Source organism: Archocentrus centrarchus, chromosome 7 (genome assembly GCF_007364275.1).
Source record: "Archocentrus centrarchus isolate MPI-CPG fArcCen1 chromosome 7, fArcCen1, whole genome shotgun sequence".
NCBI lineage: Eukaryota > Metazoa > Chordata > Actinopteri > Cichliformes > Cichlidae > Archocentrus > Archocentrus centrarchus.
Window position 1 is genome coordinate 21,564,289 of NC_044352.1, and position 26,005 is coordinate 21,590,293.

The 26,005-nt window shown below is 40.6% G+C and overlaps 2 protein-coding genes across 3 annotated transcripts; one reads left to right on the forward strand and one right to left on the reverse strand.

Annotated features, from left to right (window-relative positions):
- The first annotated feature begins 780 nt into the window (after nt 1–780).
- atxn7l2b (ataxin 7-like 2b) lies at nt 781–7,074 on the forward strand. Of its 2 annotated transcripts, XM_030734047.1 has the most exons (9): nt 781–904; nt 1,450–1,518; nt 2,939–3,251; nt 3,607–3,836; nt 4,044–4,120; nt 4,278–4,477; nt 4,569–4,746; nt 4,978–5,099; nt 5,948–7,074. In XM_030734047.1, the coding sequence occupies exons 1-9, from the start codon at nt 808–810 to the stop codon at nt 6,459–6,461; spliced, it is 1,800 nt and encodes a 599-aa protein (XP_030589907.1). In that variant the 5' UTR covers nt 781–807; the 3' UTR covers nt 6,462–7,074. The 2 variants fall into 2 exon arrangements, with proteins under 2 accessions (XP_030589907.1, XP_030589908.1); XM_030734048.1 differs by lacking the exon at nt 1,450–1,518 and having other exon boundaries at nt 800–904.
- Nucleotides 7,075–8,509: 1,435 nt separating this feature from the next.
- Nucleotides 8,510–15,479, reverse strand: amigo1 (adhesion molecule with Ig-like domain 1). The gene is made up of 2 exons (XM_030733550.1): nt 14,989–15,479; nt 8,510–14,104 (listed from the first exon to the last, which is right to left on the reverse strand). Exon 2 carries the CDS (start codon nt 13,994–13,996, stop codon nt 12,461–12,463), a length of 1,536 nt encoding a protein of 511 aa, XP_030589410.1. The 5' UTR covers nt 13,997–14,104; nt 14,989–15,479; the 3' UTR covers nt 8,510–12,460.
- Nucleotides 15,480–26,005: the final 10,526 nt, after the last annotated feature.

The following is a 26,005-nucleotide window of genomic DNA, read 5'->3' on the forward strand; positions in this document are numbered from 1 at the left end:
TTTGTTGTCAGATCTGTTTTTACGCTGGGGTGTTTGAGTGGCTGGGCATATTGCATAACATGTTTGTCAGACGGGTGCACCAGAGTTCATGTGTTACACACACACTGAGCATTACAAATTGACTGTAATCCGTCATCCCATACTTAAAGTTTTTTGGGCTTTGTAGAGTTGATGTCTGACCTTTGCTGACCTTCATCATAACAGCCTAAGTTTTTATACCTACTCAAAACTGTTAGTGAAGACATTCTGCAGCTTCAGTCAGTTGTTGAATATTTTTTTTAAACACAAAACACGCAGTGTACATATGTTTAATTCCGTTTATTGTAATAGCTTTGTGGCTTGTATGGTTGCTCAAATTAAAAAAAAAAAAAAAAAAAAAGCACCTTCACTTTTGTCACATTGCAATGATTGTGTACATGTTCACTGTTTAAATAAAAAACACTAATTGCAATTCTACAGGGTACTGCAAAATAAATAAATACAAATACTAAGTGTGGAGCCATTTTACTTATTGTACCTACCACCCTGATCTACCCTGCAGGGAAGCTGCAACAGAACTACAGTCTACTGCAGAAAAGGTTATGGTGCAGTAATTTTTTTGCAATAATATAAAACAATAAATAAAAAATACTAAACACTTAAAACATTTATCGATTTAAAAGTCATAATGTGAAGCAATTCTCATATTTTGTACTTTCATTAAAGCTATCTAGCAGTACATGGATAAACATGGTTAAGCGCGGCCACGAGTTTCGTGAACTGTCAAATGCGCGTGAACTGGCGAATCGTGTACGCGCAAGAGCTGCAATGGCCGCTTTGGATCGGCGAAATCCTAATCTCGACGATTTTGTCGGATTAAACTGGAGCTTTTGGGCAGACAGGGTGAATGTTTTATCATCTGACGGTGAGTCGAGCACCCCTGCCCCAGACCTGATTTCCATCATGTCATAATGTCAGTATCCAAAGATTTATTTCATTTTTTTTTGGTACTTTAAACACACAGAGCAACACAAGGCACGACCCAAACAAAGGACGCGCTGGGTCCTAGTGCAGGCAGGGTTTTCTTTCGTTTATTTCTATCGTTTATTGGCAACATGAAAACAAATGGGAGGATTTGTTTCTTAGACCGTAATGTATCGGAAACGCCGCGAGATAAACCCGGTGTTAAAGGTTTACTGGAAGGCCACCGTTTGTTTTGAAAAAGACACAAGAACAGTAATTTAGTTGAACATTTCACAAGCTTGAAAAAAATAACAGCAAAATTGACTTTGGTAGTGGTTGTGGATGAACAATTTAATTTAAACGGATGCGCAAAATCCTCTCATATGTGACATGCATGTATTACTCAACAAGAGTAGATAAGCAAACAAACCCGTTTCTTGCAAGGAAATACTGGAATTGATGTCCCATCCCAATATTTCATGCTCCTGGGTTTTGCCTTGCCTACAGCTGGGTCTAAAGTTGAAGATGACAATTATGGGATGAACTGCTCAGAGACCATGACCCTGGGAAAAGAAGGTGAGGACTTGTGACTGGGTGCATTCACTTGTTGGTATACAGTTGTAGTCAGAAGTTTATATCCATTTATGATGAGCCTGAATGTCATGGTAATTTTGGGGCTTTTAATAATTTCTTTGAAATGTTCTGTTCATCGGGTGGAATGATTGTACAGCATACATCTTTAATGACTTTAAAAAAACAAGAACTGGGTGCACAAGCTTGAATTTATTTAGGATTTTTCTCTAATCCACACAGGGTCAAAATTACACATACACTAGAATCTTTTATTAAATGGTGCTGAAGGTTCTGCAGTATCATTTAACTTGACAAGGCTAAGGGCTATTAATTTCTCCTCCGTGATCATGATAAACAACTGCAAATTCCAAGATGATAAGTTCAGATAAGTACGAATTATTCAGATGTATGACCACTTTCCCAAGGTCTGAAAGAAGACCCAAAATGTCACCCATAGATGAGAGGATATTGGCTCGGATGTTTGGGAACAAACCGGGAACCACCAAGCCGCAAGCCTGCCATGAACTGGAAACTGCTGGAAAACCACAGTGAAGCCAGTTTTATGTTGCCATGGACTGAGGGGGTGCTGACCAAGAAAGAAGCTCCCCCTCCAAAATCAGCAGCTTCAAACTGGACTGAAATTTACACCTGCCCACATGGACAAGCCACATATCTTCTGGAGAAGAGTTTGATGGTCAGATGAGACAAAGGTTGAGCTATTTGACCACAAAGACAAGAAGTGTGTTTGGAGGAATAAAGGTGAGGCTTTCAAACCTAAGAACACTGTCAAGCATGATGGCAGCATCATGCTCTGGGGCTGTTTTGCTGCTAGTGGTATTGTTACATTGCACAAAGTGGATTGAATAAAAAAAGGAGGACTAGCTCCAAATTCTTCAACTTCACCTCAAATCAACAGGAAGAAGGTTGAAAACTTGGACACAGTTGGGTGTTTCAACAGGACAAAGATCCTGAACACACATCAAAACTGGTTTTGGGATGGATAAAGCAGGCTAACATTAAGCTTCTGGAATGGGCTTCCCAAAGCCCCAACCTCAACCCTACCAACTCTGCCAAGAAGAGTGCTCAAATATCCAGCCAGAATTATACTAGAAGATCGTTGATGGATACCAAAAGCATCTGGTTGAGGTGCAACTTGCTAAGAGAAATCTAACCAAATATTAGTGGGGATGTATGCATGCTGTATGTATACTTTTGTGTGGATTATAGACAATCCAACATAAATTTAAATGTGCACCCAGTTATTGTTCTCTTTTTTTTTTTTTAAATCATTAAAGATGTATGCTGTACAGCCATTCCACCCAGGAAGAAGAACAGTTAATTATTCATGCCCATGATGAGTGTATGTAAACATCTGACCACAACTGTATCTAATTTGATGTCTTCTTTTTATTCTTCTCTACAGATATGCACATATATGGCCACTGCCCAGCACATGATGATTTTTATTTGGTGGTGTGCAGCCAGTGTGGTCAGGTGGTGAAACCTCAAGCCTTTGAGAGGCACTGTGAAAGGTGGCACGGCCCTGTTATGAAGATGCGTGACTCGTCATCTACTCTGGCTCCTCAGCAGCTTATTTGTTCCAGCCTTGCTCTTTCTAATGTTTCTTCCTGTATGGAAAGGCAGAAGGAAGGCAGATGCCAAAAGGGCAGCGTCTCATCTGCAGCCTCGCCTGCCCACCAGCACAGGTCTACGAAGACCCACAAGAAGACAGTGAGGTACTGTTTACGAGTTTTCACTCAGCAATTAGACAAGAAAAGTAATAAATGCTGATTGTAGTCAATGCTAAATTTAACTGATTGATTTGTGTTGTAGAACTATTCCATATTTCTGTTGGAGATGCAGGTAGGACGGCATCAAGTGCTTTAGAGTTAACACTAAATGGAGTAGGTTTTGTGAAGTGTGGCCCTATTTACCCATTCAATATCCTGATGACTGAGCTGGCAAAGTGGCAACGACACATTCACATGTTCAATTTTGTGCAGTCAGATCTAAAAAATATCTTCTAGTTTTTAATCTTGCACGTGCAAGTCTGAATTTCATGAATCTAATTCTAAATCTCTGTTTCTGTAGTTTCTCTTGTGTGAGGTTTCCTGGGGAAGACCCTCACTTCCTGCACCACTCCTCCTCCATGCCTTGCCTTCCTTCATTGAACTCAGCACCCCTGCCCGTTGACAACTGTTCCTCCTCCAGTCTGTCAGAGAGACCCTCTGTTCAGAAGTTTACAGCTGGACAGTCCACTGAGTCTCATTGTCCTCTGCGAGGAATAAGAACCTACAGCCGGATTAACAAAAACATCCAAAGTAAGTCAGCTTTATTTCTCAGCTTCTGTCTGCTTCTTCCCCTGCTGCTGTTCTGCCCACTCAGTGTGTTAACTTGGGCTCAATATGTTGTACACCAGTATTTGCATTATAAAGTAACTGTATGTGATCTCCTACCATTTAGCTTGGATCCTGCTGACTGTCCTGCTGTTGCTGACTGACTTTTGTGTTTACATTTTTTTCACATAGAAAAAGAATGTGAGCTGAATAAACAAGTTTTGGATCCCGAAAGGAAGAAGCTGTGCAGCAGGGAGCTAATGTACAATGTAAACTCTCAGTACACTGTCATGGCATGTTGCCCAGAGTTGTTATCCATTTATTTACTGTAGTTTATTATATACAATCTTGAAGATTGCACTTGTTGTTATTTTATACAAGACCAAATGATGTAAACTTCTCCTTTTCGCTACTCTTTCTTCGAAGACTGATTCAGTCAAGCATCAGCAGGAAGTGTTGGGACAAACTAAGACCACTGATCAGTTTTCAGTGGAGCAGAGAACCACCTCAGCCACAGATCAAGATACGGAGAAGCTTCATGACAAATCGAAACACAAAAAGAAACACGTGGAAGCTTTTGGAGAGAAAATGAAAAATAAATACACCAACAACTGCCACATTCTAAGGTATTAGTCTCAGTGTAATACCACAGTTAACCGATTCAACAAATACCTCTGCAGATTATTCTCATGTGTGCGTTACTTTGCCTTCACACAGGTCCAGGAATCCATCAGAAAGCTCTTCCAAGGAGGAGGGTAATGGCACAGTGGAAGTGGAAGTACAGCTGCCGTACCCTTTCAACCAGAACCTGCCGTCAAGTGACGATAGTGAAGAGGATGAGCAGGATGAAGCCACAGACCTGCCTGCTACACCCTGGCACCCTAAACCTCTCGGGGTGAGGGCAAGATACACAAAAAAAATAATGATTAAGCTGTTATAATGTTTCAAATATATATAGTGAAATGCACATGCTACATTTAGTTTTCTTTTCTCTAGAACAAAAAAAGAGAGGGGTGGATACTGGATATATTTTAAATTCTTTTTAAAGTTTTTAGGAGTGAAAATTTACACATTGATAAAAACACCGTGCCGGGTCTGTACTTACTCAGCCATTGCTTTCATGCAGCTATGCACTTTTGGATGTCGCACGCTGGGTTGCAGCATCTTCACATTCGATCGGCGTTTGCACCACCTGCAGTTTGCACTCAGTGCCATGTTGGAGCGCCACGTCAGCACGCACTTGTGGAAGTGGGTATTACTGCTTTATAAATGTCACCTGTTTGCCCATAGCAAGTTGAAGAAAAGAGCTTTAAAGACAGTTATCCAGAATGTGGGATTGTCTCCCCCTTGACGTAGACGCTGAATTCACTGCAGGGAACAGGTGTACTGCAAAATCTGGTTGCTTCCTGTGTGGATGGTCTTAGCTACTCGTAATTGTCTGGAAACAGAAACATCAGCTTTTTGAAGAACATCTGTTTGCACTGCGTGTCTTCAGCCTGCTTTGATCCTCATTTGCAGCCTCAACACTACTTTTTAAGCTGAGCAGTTAGTTTCATTTATAAATAACATTCCTCTTAGAGCCAGTAGCTGCTGAAAAAACTCAGAGAATTGAAGCACAGAATCGTACTGAACAAGAATCTATCAGCATTACAGCAGTGTTGCATTGTTCTGGCATAAGGGCATGTGATCAAAGCTAACAATGTTCACCACAACACAAACACATTGGCGCTTCTAACTAACCCTATGTGTGACTATTTTATATGTAGCTATAAATGAAATTGTGGATCAGCTGTTCTTTTTACCGTGTGTGTGTGTGTGTGTGTGTGTGTGTGTGTGTGTGTGTGTGTGTGTGTGTGTGTGTGTGTGTGTGTGTGTGTGTGTGTGTTCAGATTTTTGTGCAGATATGCCAACGTTATCACACAATGCTGGCTAACATTTGGAGGCCACTGTTTAATTTGTGTTATAACAAAATGAGGCTTCAGCTAATACAGCAGAAGAATTGTGGTACATGAATCTACACTGGAGTTTTGTTTTCATTTTCTTTGCATGAAATGCAGGAATTTAAGTACCTTCATATTTTTTCCTTTAACTTCCAGGAAAATGCCTCAAGTATCATCGGGTCTCAGATCGCACTCCCTCAGCCTTGAATCTACCTCAGTGGTACAGTTTGAAACCAATCCAAACTCTTACAGTGTTAAACCGCCTTATCCTGCCATCTCTGCAAGTGTTGGGTCTGGGCGATTGTGTTTTCCCAGAAAGGCTCAGCTCACAGAGGTGGAACCTATGCAACATGCTAGTACAGCACAGAAAGCTAGCAAGAAGTTACAAAGCCGTGAGGACAAAGCCTCCAGATACATCAGGGATCCCTCCTTTAATGAGAAGGGCCAGCCTCAACAACCAGACAGTGCTACCTCCTCAAATGGAAAGAAGCCAGGAGAGTCTACAGAGACACAATTGTCAGATTTGAAGAAATGTCGCCCTTTCCCTGTACCAAATCACCGCTCTCCCCGCAGCAGAGGGAAACTCCCAGGGGATCAGCAGAAAGTAGTGGGCTATGACCACATGAGTGTTGCTCAGAAACGCAAAAGTAGCAGCGAGTTGCTGTCCTGAACCTCCTCACTTTCAATAACCTCTAAGTATAAATGTTTGTCCTCCTCTTCCAGCTCCAGCGTCACGGAAGGGAGAGAATATCAAGGACGTGCTTATTTGAAATACAGTATTGCTTTTTTCTCATGTCAATCCATTCCTTAAAAAAAACAAACAAAAAAGTCATGAATGGACAGTGAGTCTTCTTGATTTTAATTTTGAATGTGATTTAACAACAGTAAGTGTGTTTGTAAGTGACAGTTGTTGTTTACATCTCAGCTTTGCAGCCAAACAAGAGGCCAGTCTTAAAACGACCAACTGGAGAAGAGGTGCAGGCGACAGTTGGTACAAGCGTAGTATGAGTGTGTGAATGTGTCCTTTGTCTGTTTATCTTCAGGTTTTTGTGCAAAGATTTCAGGAACAAGTATTTGTATCAATATCTGTATTTGTTATTGCCGAATTTATAAAACTGATTTAAGATCGTAAACATACCTCAGTCTGCTCATAATGCTGCTAAAGTTACAAAACATTTTATTGCAGAATAATTAAAAAAGTCTTGAATCATTCTGGTCCTCTGATTTTCATTATTTCACAGTGGTTCTGTACTGGGTCATTAAAGGCTAATGACTAAAACTTATTTTGATATGTTGAAATCTACTCGATTTATAAAATTTGTATCTGCCTGTCTGCGTTGGGATAATTTTTGGTCTTTAAACACCAGATGGTGCTATACTACATCTGGAAAAAGCACTGCTTTTCCTCCAACCATGTAAACAGCATTACACTTGAGCCAGCCCTCATTTTTTTTTATAATTTGCTTCAAAGGAGTGAGATTTTCTTATAATTTTGTAAAGTGTTCTTCATCAATACTTCTCCAAGGTTTCTGAAGGTCTTTCAAACAGGATTTTGTTTGTTTTGTTAAGCCATTTAACACTGAGCTGTGAAGTTTTCAAGCATCAAAAAAGGCACCGAACTCAAGGGATGAAACGCAACAGACAACCGAGCAGAGAACCCGTTTTAAATTGTATCTTTAGTCACTTTGTGGTTTTTGCAACAGGCTGCTAGTAACATTTGTTCCCATTTCTTTAATTGAATCTGAAAAATGCCAATGATAACAGTTTGACAGGCATAAAATTGTATTGTTTTTCACCAACAAGGTGATTTGCAAAGAGCTATTAGCTGAAAACTTGGCATATCTTGACGTGTGCAGTCATAAATTAATTGGTTCAAATAACCAATTTATATGGAGATCAGCCATCTGTAAAACACAGATTTCCCATTTTCCTAGCAAAAAAAGTTTTTTTAAATGAGCGGGGACTCAAGACTTCTGCACAGTGCTTTAGATATATTTATATATATATATATATATATATATATATATATATATATATATATATATATATATATATATATATATATATATATATATATATTGCACAGCTTCTTGCTAGCTCCTGTTTTGGAACATTTTGGGTAAGTTTGCAGTCATTGAATCCATTTGTAATACACTGAGGTGCCATTGAATAGATAACATACCCACTATCATCTATATGATCCAAGTTTAGATTCCAGCACCAAACATAGACTCATAGGGACATTATGAAAAGGCATAATGACCTATGAGACAACTCTATGTCCTTAAAAACAACTGACCCTATTTTCCTACATGCCATATAGTTTCATAAACAGGAAACATTCTTTGTATGAAATTATAATTTCCTCCAAAAAGAAATAGTGAATTGAAAATGTCAATATTTACAGACTATTACTTTACATAATGTTACCACTAGATGGTGTCAAGGCATCAGTGATGCATTTCATATATAACCAACAGGATCTTATGATCCATATGATACAAGTAAAAATTTACTCTCACCAAATTTACTGATAGCAGTCATAATTATTTGTAGTTTTGGAAACATTGCTCTGTACTCATTAAGGCAACAGCCACTAAGATTTATATGTAAAGAACTGCAAGAATAAGTTTCACTAAAAGATTATTTTTGGTTAAAGTAAAAAAAAATAAAAAAATAAAAACAGAGGCGGCAAAAAGTATAAATCTCGATCTTTTATTAAGCCAAAAGATATATCAGTATTGTTTTTAACGCCTACTGGTTTATACTTATGAAGTCAGAGAAGCTCCTAAGCATACCATGCAAAGCCATTCACCTTTAGCTGCAAGACCATTCAGTTCTTAGGGCAGTAACCAATCATCTCATCTTCCAAGTAGTGGTCAATAAATTTAGTACTTTGTATGCTGTTAAAAGCTCCCTTCATGTCCTTTGGAGACTAGCAGCACTCTTAAAGCACCACGCTTTTAGCCTCACCAAATCATAAATGTTCCCTTAACTGCTACTTCATAGCTAGATGAGTGGAGATGTGTGCTGCGCAGTGAGACATGACTCACTTCCCTAATTTGTGAGTTAATGTATCATTAGTGTAAATAGCAAAGGGCCTGTAAAATGCACAGATCTTCAGACCCAAAGACTTTTGTCTCACTGATATTACAAATATGAAGTCTTTAAAATGTGATCCCTAAGTTTCACATCATGTGACATTAGAACTGAGATAGTCCTGAGATTTGCTCGCCCATTATGTTTAAAGCCATTTAGAACCCATTATGTTCCAGGAATTCACCGTGTGAGTGGAGATCACTCCTGATTTCCCACATCTCAGGTTTTTTTTTTTTTTTTTTAAATCATTTAAACATACAGAAAACTTGTTGCTTTGTCACAACACACCTGCTGCAAAATGCACCTACCTGGAGCTCCCTTCATCGTCTGACATATCATCAATGTGATAAAGCACTGCGTTGCTTATGGCTTTATTAGCAAAGTCAAATACTGACTGAATATGACTTGAGGCTACATACTCACTGCCCATTAGGATGTATCATATACAATTATTCAGTTATTTCAAAACTTCCCCCTTTTCCTGTGCATGTTTTGTTCAGATACATTTTCTGTTTAGTCATATTCATCACCAGATGACTGTAAACTACATCCTCTTTCAATAATAAAAAAAACAAAACAAATAAACCCCCACCTGGCTTAAAAAAATAAACATATATCAAGACTTGAATGTTAAAACAACTAACAAGATCACAGTGACAGACAAAATGCAAAATGAACATCATCAGATTATACAAGGATACAGTCATTACACTGGCAGAACATAGCAGTCCACAACTAATCAATACTGAACACAGAAAGTGAGTCTCACTACGTATATATACTGTATATATAGTTATTATATATAGGAAGGCAGATTTGCTTTGAAGAGAACAAAGACACTCTTTCTTTCTATTTTAGGATCCTTGGAAAAGCACTAATTTATACAGAATTGCAACCTGTACTTTAAATGACAACACAGGCGAGTGGACCACCCATTAGCCACAGCAGATCTAACTGGACTGACATCGGGTTCATGCAGGGAAAACATAACCATTTCCCACTGATCTGGTAATTTAGCGTGCTCAGTGGCGGGAATATCTGTGTATTGTGTCATCTTTTTTGTTTCTCAGCTTATCTCCACAGCTCGAAAGGTGAGGAGTCTGAGCAGGGACCAGGAGAAAACCTTAAAATGGGATTCCTTGAAATGTGAGCATCTTGGCCAAATGGAATCCGTCTGCGGTCATACTAAATGTGGCTTTATTTAAGCATGTTGTTGTATTTTTTTTTTTTTTTTACATTTTTGCTCTTCTTCATTTCTCCACCTGGTATTCCAATGTGTGAGAGAGTGGAATGATTCACACACACCACCTCTCAGATAAATGTGACTTCCTTTTCTCGCCCACGCAGGAGACGTTTAGTGGAGCGCATGGCGTCTGTGACTATTCCACCTATTTTGCGTACAAACCTATTGCACCCACGAATGCACACGTCTTTGTGTGTTTAGTTGCAAGATACTGTATATGTGATTTAGTGACTATCAATTCTAATAGATGGCATTTTTGAAGCAGAACTCAAAAGCATGATAAATTACCATATTTTACAGTACTTTTCACCCGTATGACTAAGTTGGAGCGTAAATGTGTAAAGAAAGGTGCAGGCGTTTCCCTCATTAACAAACTGCAGACTACCTAAAGGGCATCGTGTTCATTGCCTAGTTGAATGATTGCTTTTGAACTAAGTAAGGGCAGCCTCAACGACAGACGTACACAAACAAAGCAAACACATCTGGGCTGAATTGAGGCTGTCCGTATACGCAGAGCCAGGGTGAATGGTTTTGTGTTGCTGTGACTCATGATAACACACTGATCCCCTCCAGCTCAAAGAGACAAAGACACAGAAGGCAGAGGGATGCTACATCCCATCAAAAGAAGCAATTAGCATTTACGCCAGGCTGGCCTTGTTGTATTATGACATGAACGCTGCACAGTTAAATTAAATCTATCATGTTTATGCTAAGAGACAGTCTCCTGTTTTAAAATTGTTAAAGAATTATGTGCTGCATGCCAGATGTCCCGCACATGAAATTAGTTTTACAGTTAATTTGATAATATATGCTGGCAGAGGGATCTTTTCAAAAGATCTTGGGTCCCCCCGTGCTAACAGATACTTTCTGTCAGCAGCTATTATGTACAGCCTCATCAATATTACTTATAAGCTTAATTTTCTGGAGTAGCCAGGAGGGTTTTACTGTTATTCAGCCTTTAATCTTTACCTGCTGATACAACCCAGAACTACCATAACAAACAGCTACATGTTCAATGACAGTAGGAACTGCCCATCTGAGCAAAATGCAAGATCAAATGCAAAAAAATTAAGCTGTATGGATTCAAATTTGTGCTGAACCATTAAAATTTATTTCAGGATTTTGTGTGAGATGCAAAAATAAAATAAACTCTTCAGCTTTTTTCTTTATCTTGTTGTTTAAATTTGTGAAGTTGTGGCTGACAGGAACTGATGCTGTAACTTGACCAGGAGAAGGAGTCAAACTTGACAGCGAGTGGCACCTCAGCGGGACAACAAACAGAAGCCTTGTCATCCTTGTAAGGACTGTGGCACCTTTCTGTGTATACAATTGAGACAGTATGTTGATAATCAGTCATAACAAAATACTTCCCTGCAGCTAATGTGTGTCTGTTGGAGGTGTTCCATGTTTCTAATTGCGTAAGGCTGCATGTTTCTTTCGGGTTATACTGTGCAGCAGCTAAGAGGCAACTATTTTGATGAACAGTTCATTTGTAAAGAATAATTAGCCTAGAGATAGTTAAAAGTTTTGCAACTTACATCTACTGTATATTAACTGATTCCCTAACATATAGCGGCTGGAGCATGACGTAGGATGAAAATGACCTGTGGTGGTTTGTGCTACTTCAGTGAATGACTAAACATCTGAAAAATCTGTATTTTCTTTTTCTTACTCATACAGTTCAGGCTGGGATCTTGTATAATGCTGTTTTATAGCGTATTGTTTTACTATAGAGGACTCAAGGTTAAGGTCAATATATTCATAGCCTAGTGACGTAGTCAGTCTAAATCTCTTTCTCCTTGATAGAGGAGGGGTACATAAACCTGTGCTCTAATGTTTACTTGAGATGCAATCTATTCTAATGCTTAATAATGAATACAATTATGAGCTACCCATGGATTAAATATATACTATGCATGAACTATTATGTTTCTTAAATCTAATTTCAGCCTATGCATTTTTTTCCCCAACTTTTTCAGTTTAATTGATCACTTCCTGAGTGCTGACAACAACATAACATCTACGTTGTACTCTCATAAGACTCTTAGTTTTCCCTTTCCGTGTACACTGATATTCCTTCACAGTATGAATATTAAGTGCTACAGATCAAAATGCTGGAAAAGTCTTGCCTATTGTCCTTTTCGACAACAAGACAGTTTGAGTTTTACTCCCTTTGAAATCCTACTTTCCACTTGCCAGCAACTGCAGAAGAGCATTTCTCTGCAGTTCCCTCCCACAACGTCACAGTTCACATGAACTAAAACATGGCTCACATTGTATCATATACATCCAGTTACGTGGCATCCAATGTCTTTGCCAGTCTCATCTCAGACCACCATGGGAGTGTCTGAAAAGACGGAGCTAATGGACTCTGCTACGGACTTCTTCCTTTTGCCTTTCATTAGAGAGCCAGCCTCTGCATCCAGATCATCATCATCCTCATCCCCATTGGGGTTCAGCTTACCATTTTGTCCCTGCAAGTCCTTGGAGTCTATGAAAGCCACATGCCTGTTCAGTTCGGCCTTGAGTGCTGGGTCCTCGTGGGTCGGTGTCACGCTGAGCATTGAGGAGTGGATGCTGTCCTCACCCCGGGCTTTACCCTTGTTAGGGCAGCAAAAACAGCGGCATGGTGTCAGGTAAAGATACATAAGCACCAGCACCACGCTGGCTAGGCAACCTACCAAGGTGGTGTATGCTGTGTTCAGGGTCTCCCCAACCCCCTGCATGGTGAAATTGTGAACCTTGAGCACCACATAGATAGTCTCATTAAATCCCTCACTCATGGCAAAACAAGTGTAGGTCCCGGAGTCCTCAGACCTCACTGGACTAATCTGCAGGTTCCCATCTGACAGCACTTTAGCTGTCTGGTTGCTTTCAGGTGTCACCAGCACATTACCGGGCAATGTCCAGGTCTTTAACATATTTCTGTGTTTGGTGTCGCAGCTAAGAGTCAGTGTTTGATCCAGAAAAGCCTCTTCATCTGCCTCCTTGAATGTGCTGCAGTTCATACTATCACCACTGAGGTCAAAAACTCGTACTTGGGTTTTTTGTGGTCCAGGTAAAACACACGTGTAGTCGTCTTTGAAGTCCATAGCAGAATTGAGCTTTCGCAGGTACCAGTGTACCAGGAGGGTGTAGAGGTCACAGTGACAGAGAAGAGGGTTATTGTGGAAGTAGAGGCCATTTTTAATCCAGGCAGGCAACATCTGGAGCTCGTCAATGGGCAAAATCTTGATCCTGTTGGAGGATACATCCAGGAGGCTGAGTTTCTCTAGGCGGGTCTTTTCCTTGACCAGCTCCACAGGGAAGCGGGAAATTTGGTTTTGGCTAAGGTATAGCTTCTGAAGGTTAATCATGCTCATAAAGGCTGTGCGGTCAATCTGTGAAATCTTGTTATTGTACAGCAGGAGGACCTCCAGCCTGGACAAAGGCTCAAATATGAACTCATCCAGCTGCTTTAATTCATTAGAGGACAGGTCCAAGTAGCGCAGGTGCTTCACATTTGTGAACGCCTCTGAAGACAGGAACTGGAGACCATTGTGGCTAAGCAGGAGGTTGTGCAGATTTGGGAGCTTGACTGGGGTCCACTCAGATTGCAGCCGGATTATCTCATTATAGCTGACATCCAGCACAGAAGTGTAGACAGGTAGAGCAGTCGGGACGATGGTCAAATTCATTTTGGAGCAGCTCACGATGTTTGCGGCGCAGATGCACATCTTATGGCAGTTTAGTGTAGATCCTGCTGCCTCTGGAAGCCAGAGAGTTGTGCAGAGGGTGAGGAATAAGGCCCATCTCTGGGACTTACTCCAGTGAGGTAATGTTTCCAACAGGCTGTCACCTGTTCTGGTGGAAGGCTGCAACATGCTCGCAGTTGTTCTAAATCCCAGAGAGTTTCACTATGATTCCATTCTCAAAAAAAAAAAGCACGGAAGAGCAGCTGGAGAATTCTCAGGCACATTGCTAACTGAAGGCTGAAAGAAGCAGAAAGATAATGCTTTTAGATAAGACTGTTTGTAAACACAAAAAGACCCATTCATGAAGTGGAGGAAAGTGATTCAAGTCATAAAAATATCACAATGGAAAATCCTGCATAAAAAAAGGGCAACCCCACCAACACAATTTAAAACACTCTCTCCCTTGTTGAATGATCTTTTAACTCAGGGACTAACAGACAACTGATTCATGTTTCATTTAACTCGGTAACGTTTAGAAACACTCACAAAATATGCCCGTTATAAATTATTCGTGAAAATATCTTTTACTGTTTCATCTGTTACATATTAACTGCATTATTACAACCACTCTACCTGCCTACCTACCGCAGGGCACCAGAGTAAATGATCGCACACATTTTCCCCTCTGAACCAGTTTGAACATACAGTACTACATGCACAGTAGCGACTGTCTTTCACGCTCACATCTTCCAAGCGCCCGAATAAAGAGAACAAACTTTCCTTTGCAGCTTTGCACCGTGCGCGTTTTTCTTTAAAACAAGTATACGAGCACGCCGCACACGGTTACTCACGCTAACCCATGTGCATTCACACTTTCTGGAAGACAAGCATTGATTTTTTTTTTTTTCCCCTCTTCCCATTTCCATCGCTTATATTATTTCTCTGGCGCACATAAAAAGCACACCATGACACAAAATAAAAAATAACAAAACAAACAAAAACCCTAAAATATACAATTGTGTATTAGTGCAAATGTTTACATCTTGCGATTTTCTGAAATGCCCTTGCCCATTTGTGGATGAGCAGTTCAATCGTTGCATTGCACCATTCTGCTGGAAAACAAACAAGCATCAAACACCGTGAGCCGAGAGATGGGGAGGGAAACAGAGAGCGACACGTACCTTCAACCGGGATGCAGCGACGCTTGATTTCATTAAAACGGCTCCTTGTTTGTTTACAGTGTTGCTGCATACAGATATCCGCCGTCTGAGTCTCCGTGTCTGCTGTTGAGGACAGCAACGGATGCAGGGAGGAGGGAGAGCACTAGAGAGCTCCTGGCCAAAACAATCCCCGTCCACGAGGCATCCAACTCTCGTTGCCAAATTACGCGGAAAAAAAAAGAAAGATTATGTAGAAAAAAGACAACCACACGTTCTTCTAACAACCATCAATAAATAAGCGATCACGTTTTAACCGGACGTCTTTGATTTCATTAAAATGTATTGCTCGGAATACGCACGACCGCACGTCCGTCTGTTGCGGATAATTGGCGCATTTTGTGTTCGGATCTCGTCGGATCTCAGCAGCTGCCACGGAGACAATTAAGAGTGAGCAGTCTGTAGCTGACAAGCTTCCTCTAGCTCCTTACAGGCCTGCTGCTTTCTCCGTGCAGTGCTGGTCTGCAGTGGTTGACGTGTTTTTCGGCTGAGGCAGCGCGCTAAAAACCCAGAAGGCGGTGTTTACTGAAATTAGCTTTACCAAAGAAACCCAGGAGAGGAAACGAACAACCAAGAAAACTGGGCTAAATATTTTAAACCAGAGGTATTCTTGCAGGTTTATATCTACGTGGTTTTGACTGCAGAGTATATTTGGTAGGTTTACATGTCCAAAGTTATCACTATCTTATCCAATATATATATATATATATATATATATATATATATATATATATATATATATATATATATATATATATATATATATATATATATATATACACACTCACACACACACACACACACACACACACACACACACGGGCCTATATCTAAATAAATGATACAATTATTTATCTAAATTATTTATCTAAAACAGTTTCTGGCGCAAGCAGCAGGGATGTATTTGGTGGCTGGATGTCACAATCTGGTAAATAAGAGGCAGATTTCACTCACATGTGTGTCAGCTTGGCCGCACAAAGCTGTTGCACATTTTTCTCTCCTTGTTCGGGTCCATCATCACTTCCTCATCTGACAGATGAGTGTGTTAACAGTGACTACATGTCCTAAATAGGGCTGCTATTTTTATTTTGTCATCATGTAGGTTACCATTTATAACCCCAGTTCCAAAAAAGTTGGGATGCTGGGTAAAACAGAATGTACTGATTTGCAAATGGAACATAAAAAATATGTCAAATGTTTGATGGCAGCAATCCATTTTCAACAAAATTGAGATGGAGGCAGCAAAAGGTAAGTGGTACTAAAAGGAAACGTGTGGAGGAACATTTTAGGTTGATTAGCAACAGGTCAATAACATGATTGGGTGTAAAAAGAGCATTGTAGAGAGGAAGAGTTTCTCAGAAGTAAAGATGGGCAGGGGTTCACCAATCTGCAAAAAAAAACTGTTTACAAATTGTGGAACAATTTCAGAATAATGTTCCTCAACACAAAATTGCTAAGAATTTGAATTTCTCCTCATCTACAGTACATAATATCATCAAAAGATTTGAAGAATCTGGAGAAATCTTTGGGCAAGGGACAAGAGTCCGAAAATCAATTCAGCATGTCTGTGATCTTCAGGCCCTCAGGCCTGATTCTGTCATGGAAATCACTACATGGGCTCAGGAACCCTTCCAAAAATCACTGTCTGTGAACACAGTTCCACAAATGCAGTTTAAAGCTCTACCAGCATTTCTTTTTCAGTCACCTCTTTTCATGCTCTGATATTGTTAATATCCGGCTCTCTTCCACAGTGTGTCTTTTATCCTGTCTCCCTCCCCTCTCACCCAGCCGGTGGTGGCAGATGACTGCACCTCCCTGAGCCTGGTTCTGCTGGAGGTTTCTTCCTGTTAAAAGTGAGTTTTTCCTTCCCACTGTCACAAAGTGCTGTTGTCATCTGATTGTCTGGGGTTTCTCTGTATTACTGTAGGGTCTTACAATATAAAGTGCCTTCTGATTTGGTGCTTTATAAATAAAACTGAATTGAATTGAAAATGATCACGTAAAGAATAAGCCATATGTGAACAATATCCAGAAACACTGCTATTTTCTCTGGTATGGAGGTGCCTCAGTGTCTATGAAATTGGCAGCTTGCACATCAGGAAAGGCACCATCAATCCTGAAAGGTATATACAGGAGCAGCATGCGCTCCTACTCATATGATGTCTTTTTAGGGAAGACCTTTCATATTTCACCAAGACAATGCTAAGCTGCATACTGCATCTATTACAACAGCATGGCTTCACAGTAGAAGAGTCCAGGTGTTGAACTGGCCCGCATGCCGCCCAGACCTCTCACCAACTAAAATCATTTGGTGTATCATGAAATGAAAAATATAGACTATATAATCCTGTATCAGACAAGAATGGGACAACATTCCTCTCCCAAAAGTCCAGAAATTGGTCCCAGAAATTAAATGAGTAAGGATTCTAATCCTACAATGACTAATCTATGGTATAGATTTGTTGGCAGTTTATCTCATCGATAAATTGGTTATTCAATGTTGATTAAAGGGAATTTCACATCAAAATCATATCAGATGTTTTTACTCTGGGCTTTATTACTGTTCAGAAGGTTGTTGCCAGGTCTGGAGATATCCACTGCAGAGATATGTGACTTGTCTTGAATGTAAGGCAAATGCTATGCATTTGCCTTACATTCCTCAAAGCCCAAATAAAAAAATATGAAAAACTCAGCTTCAAAGTCTCTTTCCAGAAATCATGACCCACTTACTCAACAAATGCACAAACCTTGTTGTGAGCACTTTCATGCAGCAAGTATTTCCCTCTATTCTACACCCAACAATGTATCACTCCACTGCAGAAGAAGCTGCAGAAAAATCTAAGAAGAGGCTCATACTACTGACACTGTGATAGTCTCACAGACCAGTAGAAAAATACATACATTTGACTCTGGGTTTAACTGTCCTTTTAGGACATGTTTCTTTTCTGAAAACACATAACTTACCCCTTAAATTATATTTTTTAGATACTTAGTTGGTGATTCAGTTGACATTTTCAATGTGTACCTTAGTGCACTTTCAGGTGGCCAATCGACCAGCCCAGCTTTACAAAGATTCCCTCACAGAGCCCACGATAGTCTTGTTCACTATGCACACTCTGTTTATATATTTGATTAGGTCTGTTTCAGTGTGCTGACTGAGCGGGAAAAACCTTGTCATTTTTTACTCAAGTGAATCCACCCACATGCTGCTTTTTGAGATATTTTATTTTGGGTTTTCCTCAATTCACAGATCTGCTGCAGCGATTCTTAGCTTTGGCAAAGCTGTGAGAGCCTGTGCATTGCCAATAAGCTGCTACACCAATGTAGCCTCCCACTCAGAATGCCACCAAGAATGATTTAATAAATGAAGGTCACAGCAACAAGGGAAATGTGATCATTTTAATGGCCTATTTTATTTAATTTATTTATTTATTAATTTGGGGGAGCACAGTGCCGCGGCAGTTAGCACTGTTGCCAGAAGAATCCATCTGGATTCGAATCCACCATCTGGCCGGGGCCTTTCTGTGTGGAATTTGGATGTTCTCTCCATGTCTGCTTGGGTTTTCTCTGGGTACTCTGGCTTTCTCCCACAGTACAAAGACATGCAGTTATTGGGGTTAGGTTAATTGGTGATTCTAAAATTGCCCATAGATGCAAATGTGAGTGTGAATGGTTGTCTCTCTGTCCTAGCCCTGCGACAATCTGGTGACCTGTCCAAGGTGGACAGATCGATGGATTTTAAAAATTTGTATCATAATGGATCTGAGATTTATAAAACACCAGGTGATTGGCCCTGTAATTAATATCAAATGGTAAGATGGACCCTGGATTTTGTGTCACCCTGAATGGCACGCCTGCCATGTAACAACCCCCTTTTCTTTAGTGTTGTCCCGTACATCAAATTAAATCATACATACATTCATTCACTTCTGCTTATCCTGTACAGGGTCACGGGGGGGCTGGAGCCTAGCCCAGCTGACATAGGGCAAGAGGCAGGGTACACCCTGTACAGGTCACCAGCCTGTCGCAGGGCCAACACAGAGAGACAGACAACATCCACACTCACATTCATACCTATGGGCAATTTAGAGTTTCCAGTTAACCTAACCCCAGTAAGTGCATGTCTTTGGACTGTGGGAGGAAACCGGAGTACCCGGAGAAAACCCACGCAGACACAGGGAGAACATGCAAACTTCACACAGAGAGAGAAAGAGGGGCCTGGGCCAAGGTGGAATCAAACACAGTATAAATGGCAGCTCAGATTTCTCAAAAAAAGCACAAATTCTGACCTTCTGAGACTTTCTGTTCCTCGAACGTTACCTGGATTTCACACCTTAGCAGACAAGTTTCTGTCTTGGTGCAAGGCTGGATCCCACCTATCTGAGACATCAAACAGAGCAAAAAAGGCAGAAGCTCTGCTGGAAACTGGAATTGCCTTGAAAAGATGTGCTTTGAAGCAAACAGCTCTAAAGCAGAGTTCTGTAGATGGATATCCCTCATTATAATGCTTTGATGATATTCAGTGCCAAATAAATTCTCTAAGCACAAGATAAATCCTCTGAAACAGATTTAAATAGGTTCTTAAGTAAAAGCAGACAGTGTTTAGACTATATCACACAGACACCTTAGCACGAACCCCATTAATTCTCTAAATATACACTCTTGAGGAATCTCTCTTACTACACATTAAGTAAAAAATCTAGGAAATACAGGTACGAATCAGCATGGCTAAACATGGTGTGAAACCTCTGTCTGACCGAAGCTTTGTAGCACCGTGACTCTGGTGAGATGGAGCTGAAAGTGATTAATGTTCTGTTCGACTCCTCTTCCTGCTGTGATAGGGATAGTGTTGCCAGGCAACTGCCGGCGGCCTTTCGTTGACTGTTTTGGCTCTGTGTTAAATCTGAGGTGGCCTTGCCTTCTCTTGCTCTTGCACGTACCTGCTCAGATGGGATTTCTTGCACAGATCGATGTCTTGATGTCTGCAAAAGAAAAGACTTCCAGAAAATCAGTGTTGCTCCATGAGCTCAGAGAGACAAACGTGAGGTACAAAATGTTCTCTCCTGTACAATAATTCATCAGCGTGTATTAAAATATTCAAGGGATACAAGTGTGGCAGAGCATCTGTCTTTCTCCGCAGGGCAGTCAAAGCAAGCAGAAACCTCTTAACTCCATTAATCATTAAGCGATTAAGTGACTCTTGCAACTATCTTGTTAGAAGCCATGAGATCATATTTTCCACCTGAGATGCTGCTGTGAAATCTCTAGAACATAAATAACTAGAACCTAATTCTATACCTGACAGTGTGGGGTGATCAGCTTTTTTTTTTTTTAGATTGCACTAATCTGAATGTGTAAATATTTACATAAAGCAGTGTCTCTATGTGCTCCACCTGGCTTCTCTGCTGACATGGTAAACACATGCGCTTGTCACCAAGCTGAACTGGTTTGCACGAAACAGAACTGCATGTCAGCTGCAGTCATCACAGCTACAACATGGCACAGATCAGATTTATTTATTTTTGCCTGCACTTGAGGATACCCTCATTATCTCCCCTGCATTTGTTAAGATAGTTTGTGAATTTGCACTAACATATTTTTTTTCTATGTGAACAGCAGAGTTAATAATAGCAAATTTATTCAACAAACATGGCACACCATGGTTTATGTACACATCCAGTATAATTATAGATCACGATCACCATTTAGCTCGAGTTATGTTTGTGTCTATATCAGTGGCACTTCCTCTTTTTAGTTGCTAAATGGTGCAGTATTTTTTACTAACCAATCACTAACTAGTCTATAGTCCCACCTCAGATCAAATTAAGGCCCATGAACTAAAACGAGTTTTACACACCTGAATTAAAATCTCTATAAATGTCAGTAATGCTGACATTTCACAGTGTCATATTACCTTTACATCACCATTTAATACATTCTCATAATTAAAAAAAATGATTAAAGCTGCATTGAAATAACAGAAATCTACAACCCTCATGGGAAGCACACATGATGCTTGCTTCACATGAAAAAAGAGATGCTTCCTGGTGAACTAATGGTTCATTATTTTCTCACTTCAAAGGGTTAATGGGCTAAAGTGTCATTTTTTAACATCTGGTTTTGCTTGCGCAGGTAAACAGAAAAGCAGCTTGCACCACAAACACCATTAAAGTGCTGCTCCTTACATAAACTGGTCATTAGAGGTGTTTCTGGTACAGGTAACTGGAGGTAAGTGAGGTGTTTAGCTTAGTTGTCCTTGGAGTAACATTTGCTACTGAGAAATGGTCTCGTGAGGTAAGGGGAAAAATAAAATGTAACAGTAAATCTTTGTTTAGCCTAAGTCGGGACTGCTCTTGGTTTCCATGGCAACACTTTTGGTTTTGTATTTGAGTGGAAGAGCAGGGATGAGACAAGGTCACTCGGCAATCATGTCTTAGAGAAAAAGCCCACATGGACGGCACATGCTTCAATAAAAGCCAAGCTGTTTGTAATCCTGGCACATCTTATTTTCCCATCGCTTAGCAACAGGCCGTGCTTTAGCCATGTGCAGATGGATGGCAGAGACCAGTTACTCTAAATCATGGAGAAAGGGCTTCAGGTGTCAGCCTACAAGCGGCACTATGAAGCACTAACAATGGATACAATCAGGAGGCAGAGCCCACATTGTTTCCACAAGAACTGTGCATAATAAATTATGTCAGGAAAAGCTGACATGATTCCCGGCAGAGCTTGGGCTAAAAAAAAAAATCAAGCACTGCATAAGCACCAAAAACCACAATTCCTCATTTAGCCACTTGAGGCTGGCTCCAAAAGTGAGTCGATCCCCACAGAATTCTCACATTAAAATGCCCAACTTTACAGCTGAAACAACTGTACAACTATAGAGAGGGCGGAGGATTTAAAAAAAAAAAAAGTCACCCATTTAAACTGTTTAAATGTGTAAAGTTGTCATTATTAGGGATGCTTTGACAGGCGGATGCTGTGACAGACTGCTGTAGCCTCTACCTATTTGCTGGACTTCACCTCAGCTAATTTGAGTTACTGAAGTTGACTGAAGAGCTTTCAACTCTGTTTATCGTGTGGTGCCGTTTGGAGCATTTTTAATGGACTTATATGACAAATAACATGGCCTGCTTTGTCTCACTGAAGTCTGGGCTCCAGTTTCGCCTGATTCTGCTTGATGCACCTCGGCAGGTCCCTATTCAACCAGCTGCAGGGTCCTCGCATCCTTCGCTGGTGTTTCACCCATTTTATCACCAGAACACTTCAGGATGGTGGGGCAGTGATCAGGGACATCTCCCTGCCACTTCCTGGAGCCGGTGCTCAATAATCAGGTACGTATTTGTGCAATGCACCCATAAATTCTATGGATGTACTTTGCTAACCAAGCTTGCTAGCATCAGTTGATACTCAAAGCAGCCTGCAAATCATACTATTGGTAGCTGATAAATTATCCTTCCAGCCTGTTGACTGCTCCAGACTCTAGAAGCCAAAATGCTATAATCGAGGCTTCACACTGGGACTCCATAAACCAGTGGGTCACAGCAATATCCATGTCATTGGTGCTGTCCATCTTTTACATATAGATTATTATTTAATGTTGCATCAGTAAAACAAAGAATATAATTGTTTGTCGATACTGATATATTCTGAATAAAGAGAGAAGGAGCAAGAGACAAGGCATTTCCCAGGTTGTATCTTTAATACCTGTTAATCCACTCCTCAGGGCAAAGGTATGGGAAGTGATGCATGTCAGCTGTTCCCCAATGAGACGTATGATTCTCAGTTAATTAACTATGTTGGAAAACAAAGATAATCCTCTGTCTTTGCAATAAGAGCCATACCCGTGCACTAAGTCAAAAAGATGTGGTCCCCTGGAAATGCCAAGAATGACCCCTTGCCTTAAAAATGTTTTTCTTCCTTCCCTGTCCACCAGAAGAAAAAAAACATCTTAGACATCACAGTATAAGTATCTGTATACAGATACACAGATAAACGTATATACAGGTATATACAGATTCAGGTACCTGTATATACATGAATTCAGGTATATACAGGTATGCAGGTATATGTTCACTATTTGAGTGTCTTTTGTGACTCTCTGCTCTGGTGTCATTATGGGAGTCAGAGTTTTGGTTGTTATCTTTGCTAAGAGCCCATTAAACCAGGGTGGACAGGTTACAACACTGACCCGCAGGGCTTGTTTACAGAGCACTGGGCTTTTTCCCCTCACTTTACAATTCTCAGTGTCTGTCTCTGTCGCCACTAGTGGCACATCAATCCCAAATGAAGAAGTCTACTCTCCAACTCTCCAGTCTAACAGCAACAATTGTGTACCAGGGGAGACAGAAAACTACTCAGTGTTTTGGAGTGCAGTGCTGTGTAATGAGGGTAAGGGGAATGTGTGCAGACCTGAATGTCTTTTTATACTTGGAAATGATGGCTTCAAGCTAAGATTAATATTTTTCTCAAATTTCAAAAGAGAAGCATAGTAATTATTGATCAAATATAACACAGTAACACACTTACAATGCAACATTATAATGGACACTTCTTTTGAAAATTGAAGCTTTTCCCAGGGATTGAAACTGGATATGACTTTTTTTTTTTTTTTTTCCTTAAAAGCTTCAGACTGCTAAATATGGAAATAGTACACTATAATGGGATTGGTGCTATACAATACAGGAAGGGAGTGTAACTGAGAAGTTGAGTGGATCTACCTCTGGAGTCATAACAGAGAGAAGATTAAAAAGCATGAATAAATCTTCTGCACCTTCGCATAAAATAAAAAAGTCCACCAAGCCATAAATCAAGTATGTGGATCACGAGTAAGATGTAGAGACACAGGGCTGAAAAAGGAGATCCTCGAGGGGAGGAGAAGGAAGGCAGACTGAGCAAAAAAGAGTTGGACAGAATGTCCCTTGGCCTTGAAGACAAGTGTCCCATTGCACCATCAGATCGGGGTGTTTACTGTGGGCCTTTACTTATTCATCTCTGACCTGTGAATAATGGAACACACATGAGGAGGATCCTTGTCAGTGCACTTGAAGACACAGACAGCTAAGAAGAAGCAATTCTCTGTTTTTACTGGCACGTGTATTTCAACATGTCTGTAATTTACTGTACACCTATTCAATCAATGGATACATCAGTGCTCTCTGATGCTTCTAAAATTGGCCGTCATGCTCAAAGCACCCTTCTCATATCACATCATTAGCTGTTTATTATTATCAGACACTGGAACAAAGTCTCCCCTGGGTATTGCTTCTTCTTATTTCCCGTGAACTCTGGCATTCACAGTGCCAGCCTAAACAAAAACCTGACTGCCCTGATTGCATAAGACAAATGCCTCATGCATGACTGCACTGCAGTGACTCCAATATGAGTAAGAGGATTTCATAAACAGGTTTTAGACTTTCCCCCGTCTAATCAATCCTCTGTCTTTGCTCTGTCCCGCCAGCATGTGGCTTGCTCCATCCCACAATGCACCACTGGCAGCAGTCAGCACAAAATGCCAATTCAGCTTCAGCTCTGGCGAACAGGCTCAGCCCCATGTTAAGCTGGGACTGGCCATTGCAGTTATTATATAATGCTGCTGATGCCCATGGCAGAGCATGATTAGGGAGCGAATGACTCAGTTACTTTGGTGCTGCAGGATGTATCTATTATTCAGATATGGGTTCGTCCTCAGCTGCTCTCCCTTGAGCCCGTCTTCTAGCCAAGGCTGGACAGTTGCTCAGGAGTTACTGAGATACGGGCTGTAAAGAAGCATCAGAGGTGAAGAGCTCACTGCAGCACGCCTCCAGCAGTGAACAGTTCAGTTACAAGAAACAGAAATAATTTCTGCAGACAGGAAAATTCACAAAACACAATTTCATTCTGCCAAATTTACTGGGAAATTTGGACGTAAGCTATGAAGGGGTGACAGTGGCGCTACATGAAAGTGACGGGTCAAAATGTCTTCTGTATTAGTTACTTCTCTATTTAGAAAGCCTTAGGATGTCAGAGAGGAGTCATGTTTCTCCCCACCTGACTAATGTAAGTCCAGTATTTATTCTCCATTAAGCTCTCCCTCATTAAGCTTCCTAATGTTGCACTATTTCACTTTGTCTGTGTGCCATTTGGTGCTGTGCATGTAACACACGGTGGATGTTTGAATTTTCCACAGCGTTTGAAAAAACACTGAAGGTTCCAGTGAGAATCAATCAAACCAGCCTGTAAAAACAAAACAATTAGTCCAAAAAGTGCTACAGGTCACTGTAGAGCTGACACAAACTGCAGAGTCTGAAGACAGAAACTGCAGTTTGATAGCATTTTATTACTGCAGTCAAAACCATTCACATACTGTACATGAGCACCCCCCCCCCCCCCCCCCCCCCCCCCCCCTCCCATTCATGGTATCAGTTAGTGCAGCTTTATTTAAATTTTTTAATGCAGGACCTTCAGTTGCAGCTTTTATTGTGCGGTGTTCCTTAAATAATCTAAATGCATCGTTTCTTTCACGGCTTTCTGTTCCTTCTGTTCTTTTTTCTGTTCTTCAGCTGTGAAATTCACTGGATGTCACACTGGTACCATCAGACTGATAGAGGTTATCTATGGCCCAGTGGTATCTTAGCCACTCCACCCAAAACAATGAAAATCAAAATAAAAACCGTGGCGCTACAGGAAGTGCAAGAGGAGGAACGTTACTGTAAATCAGACAGATGTGTTTCAGGCTTGTGTCACTCTGTAATAATCTTTTTCTTTTGGAACAGCCTTGTGTTGCGCTTTAAGGGATTTTGCTTGCTGTTGCCTATTAATCACAGGCTTCTACTGTCTGTAATGTGTTGACTTTTTCTGGGAAATGGGGGTTTAATCCTGGGTCATTATTACAATTGCATCCGGAGTCTGCTGTCATTATCACAGAGCTGTGTTTAAAGTTATAGCTCCATTGAGTACATAACTTCTTACTGTAGATGGATTTTGACTTGCACTGAGTTTA

Excerpts from the sequence above, each read along its gene's own strand:
- atxn7l2b (XM_030734047.1), top strand. The coding sequence starts at position 808 with ATGGCCGCTTTGGATCGGCGAAATCCTAATCTCGACGATTTTGTCGGA. Across the intron at positions 905-1,449 it reads GAATGTTTTATCATCTGACG|CTGGGTCTAAAGTTGAAGAT; the intron begins GTGAGTCGAGCA and ends CCTTGCCTACAG. Across the intron at positions 3,837-4,043 it reads GATTAACAAAAACATCCAAA|AAAAAGAATGTGAGCTGAAT; the intron begins GTAAGTCAGCTT and ends TTTTTCACATAG.
- amigo1 (XM_030733550.1), bottom strand. The coding sequence starts at position 13,996 with ATGTTGCAGCCTTCCACCAGAACAGGTGACAGCCTGTTGGAAACATTA.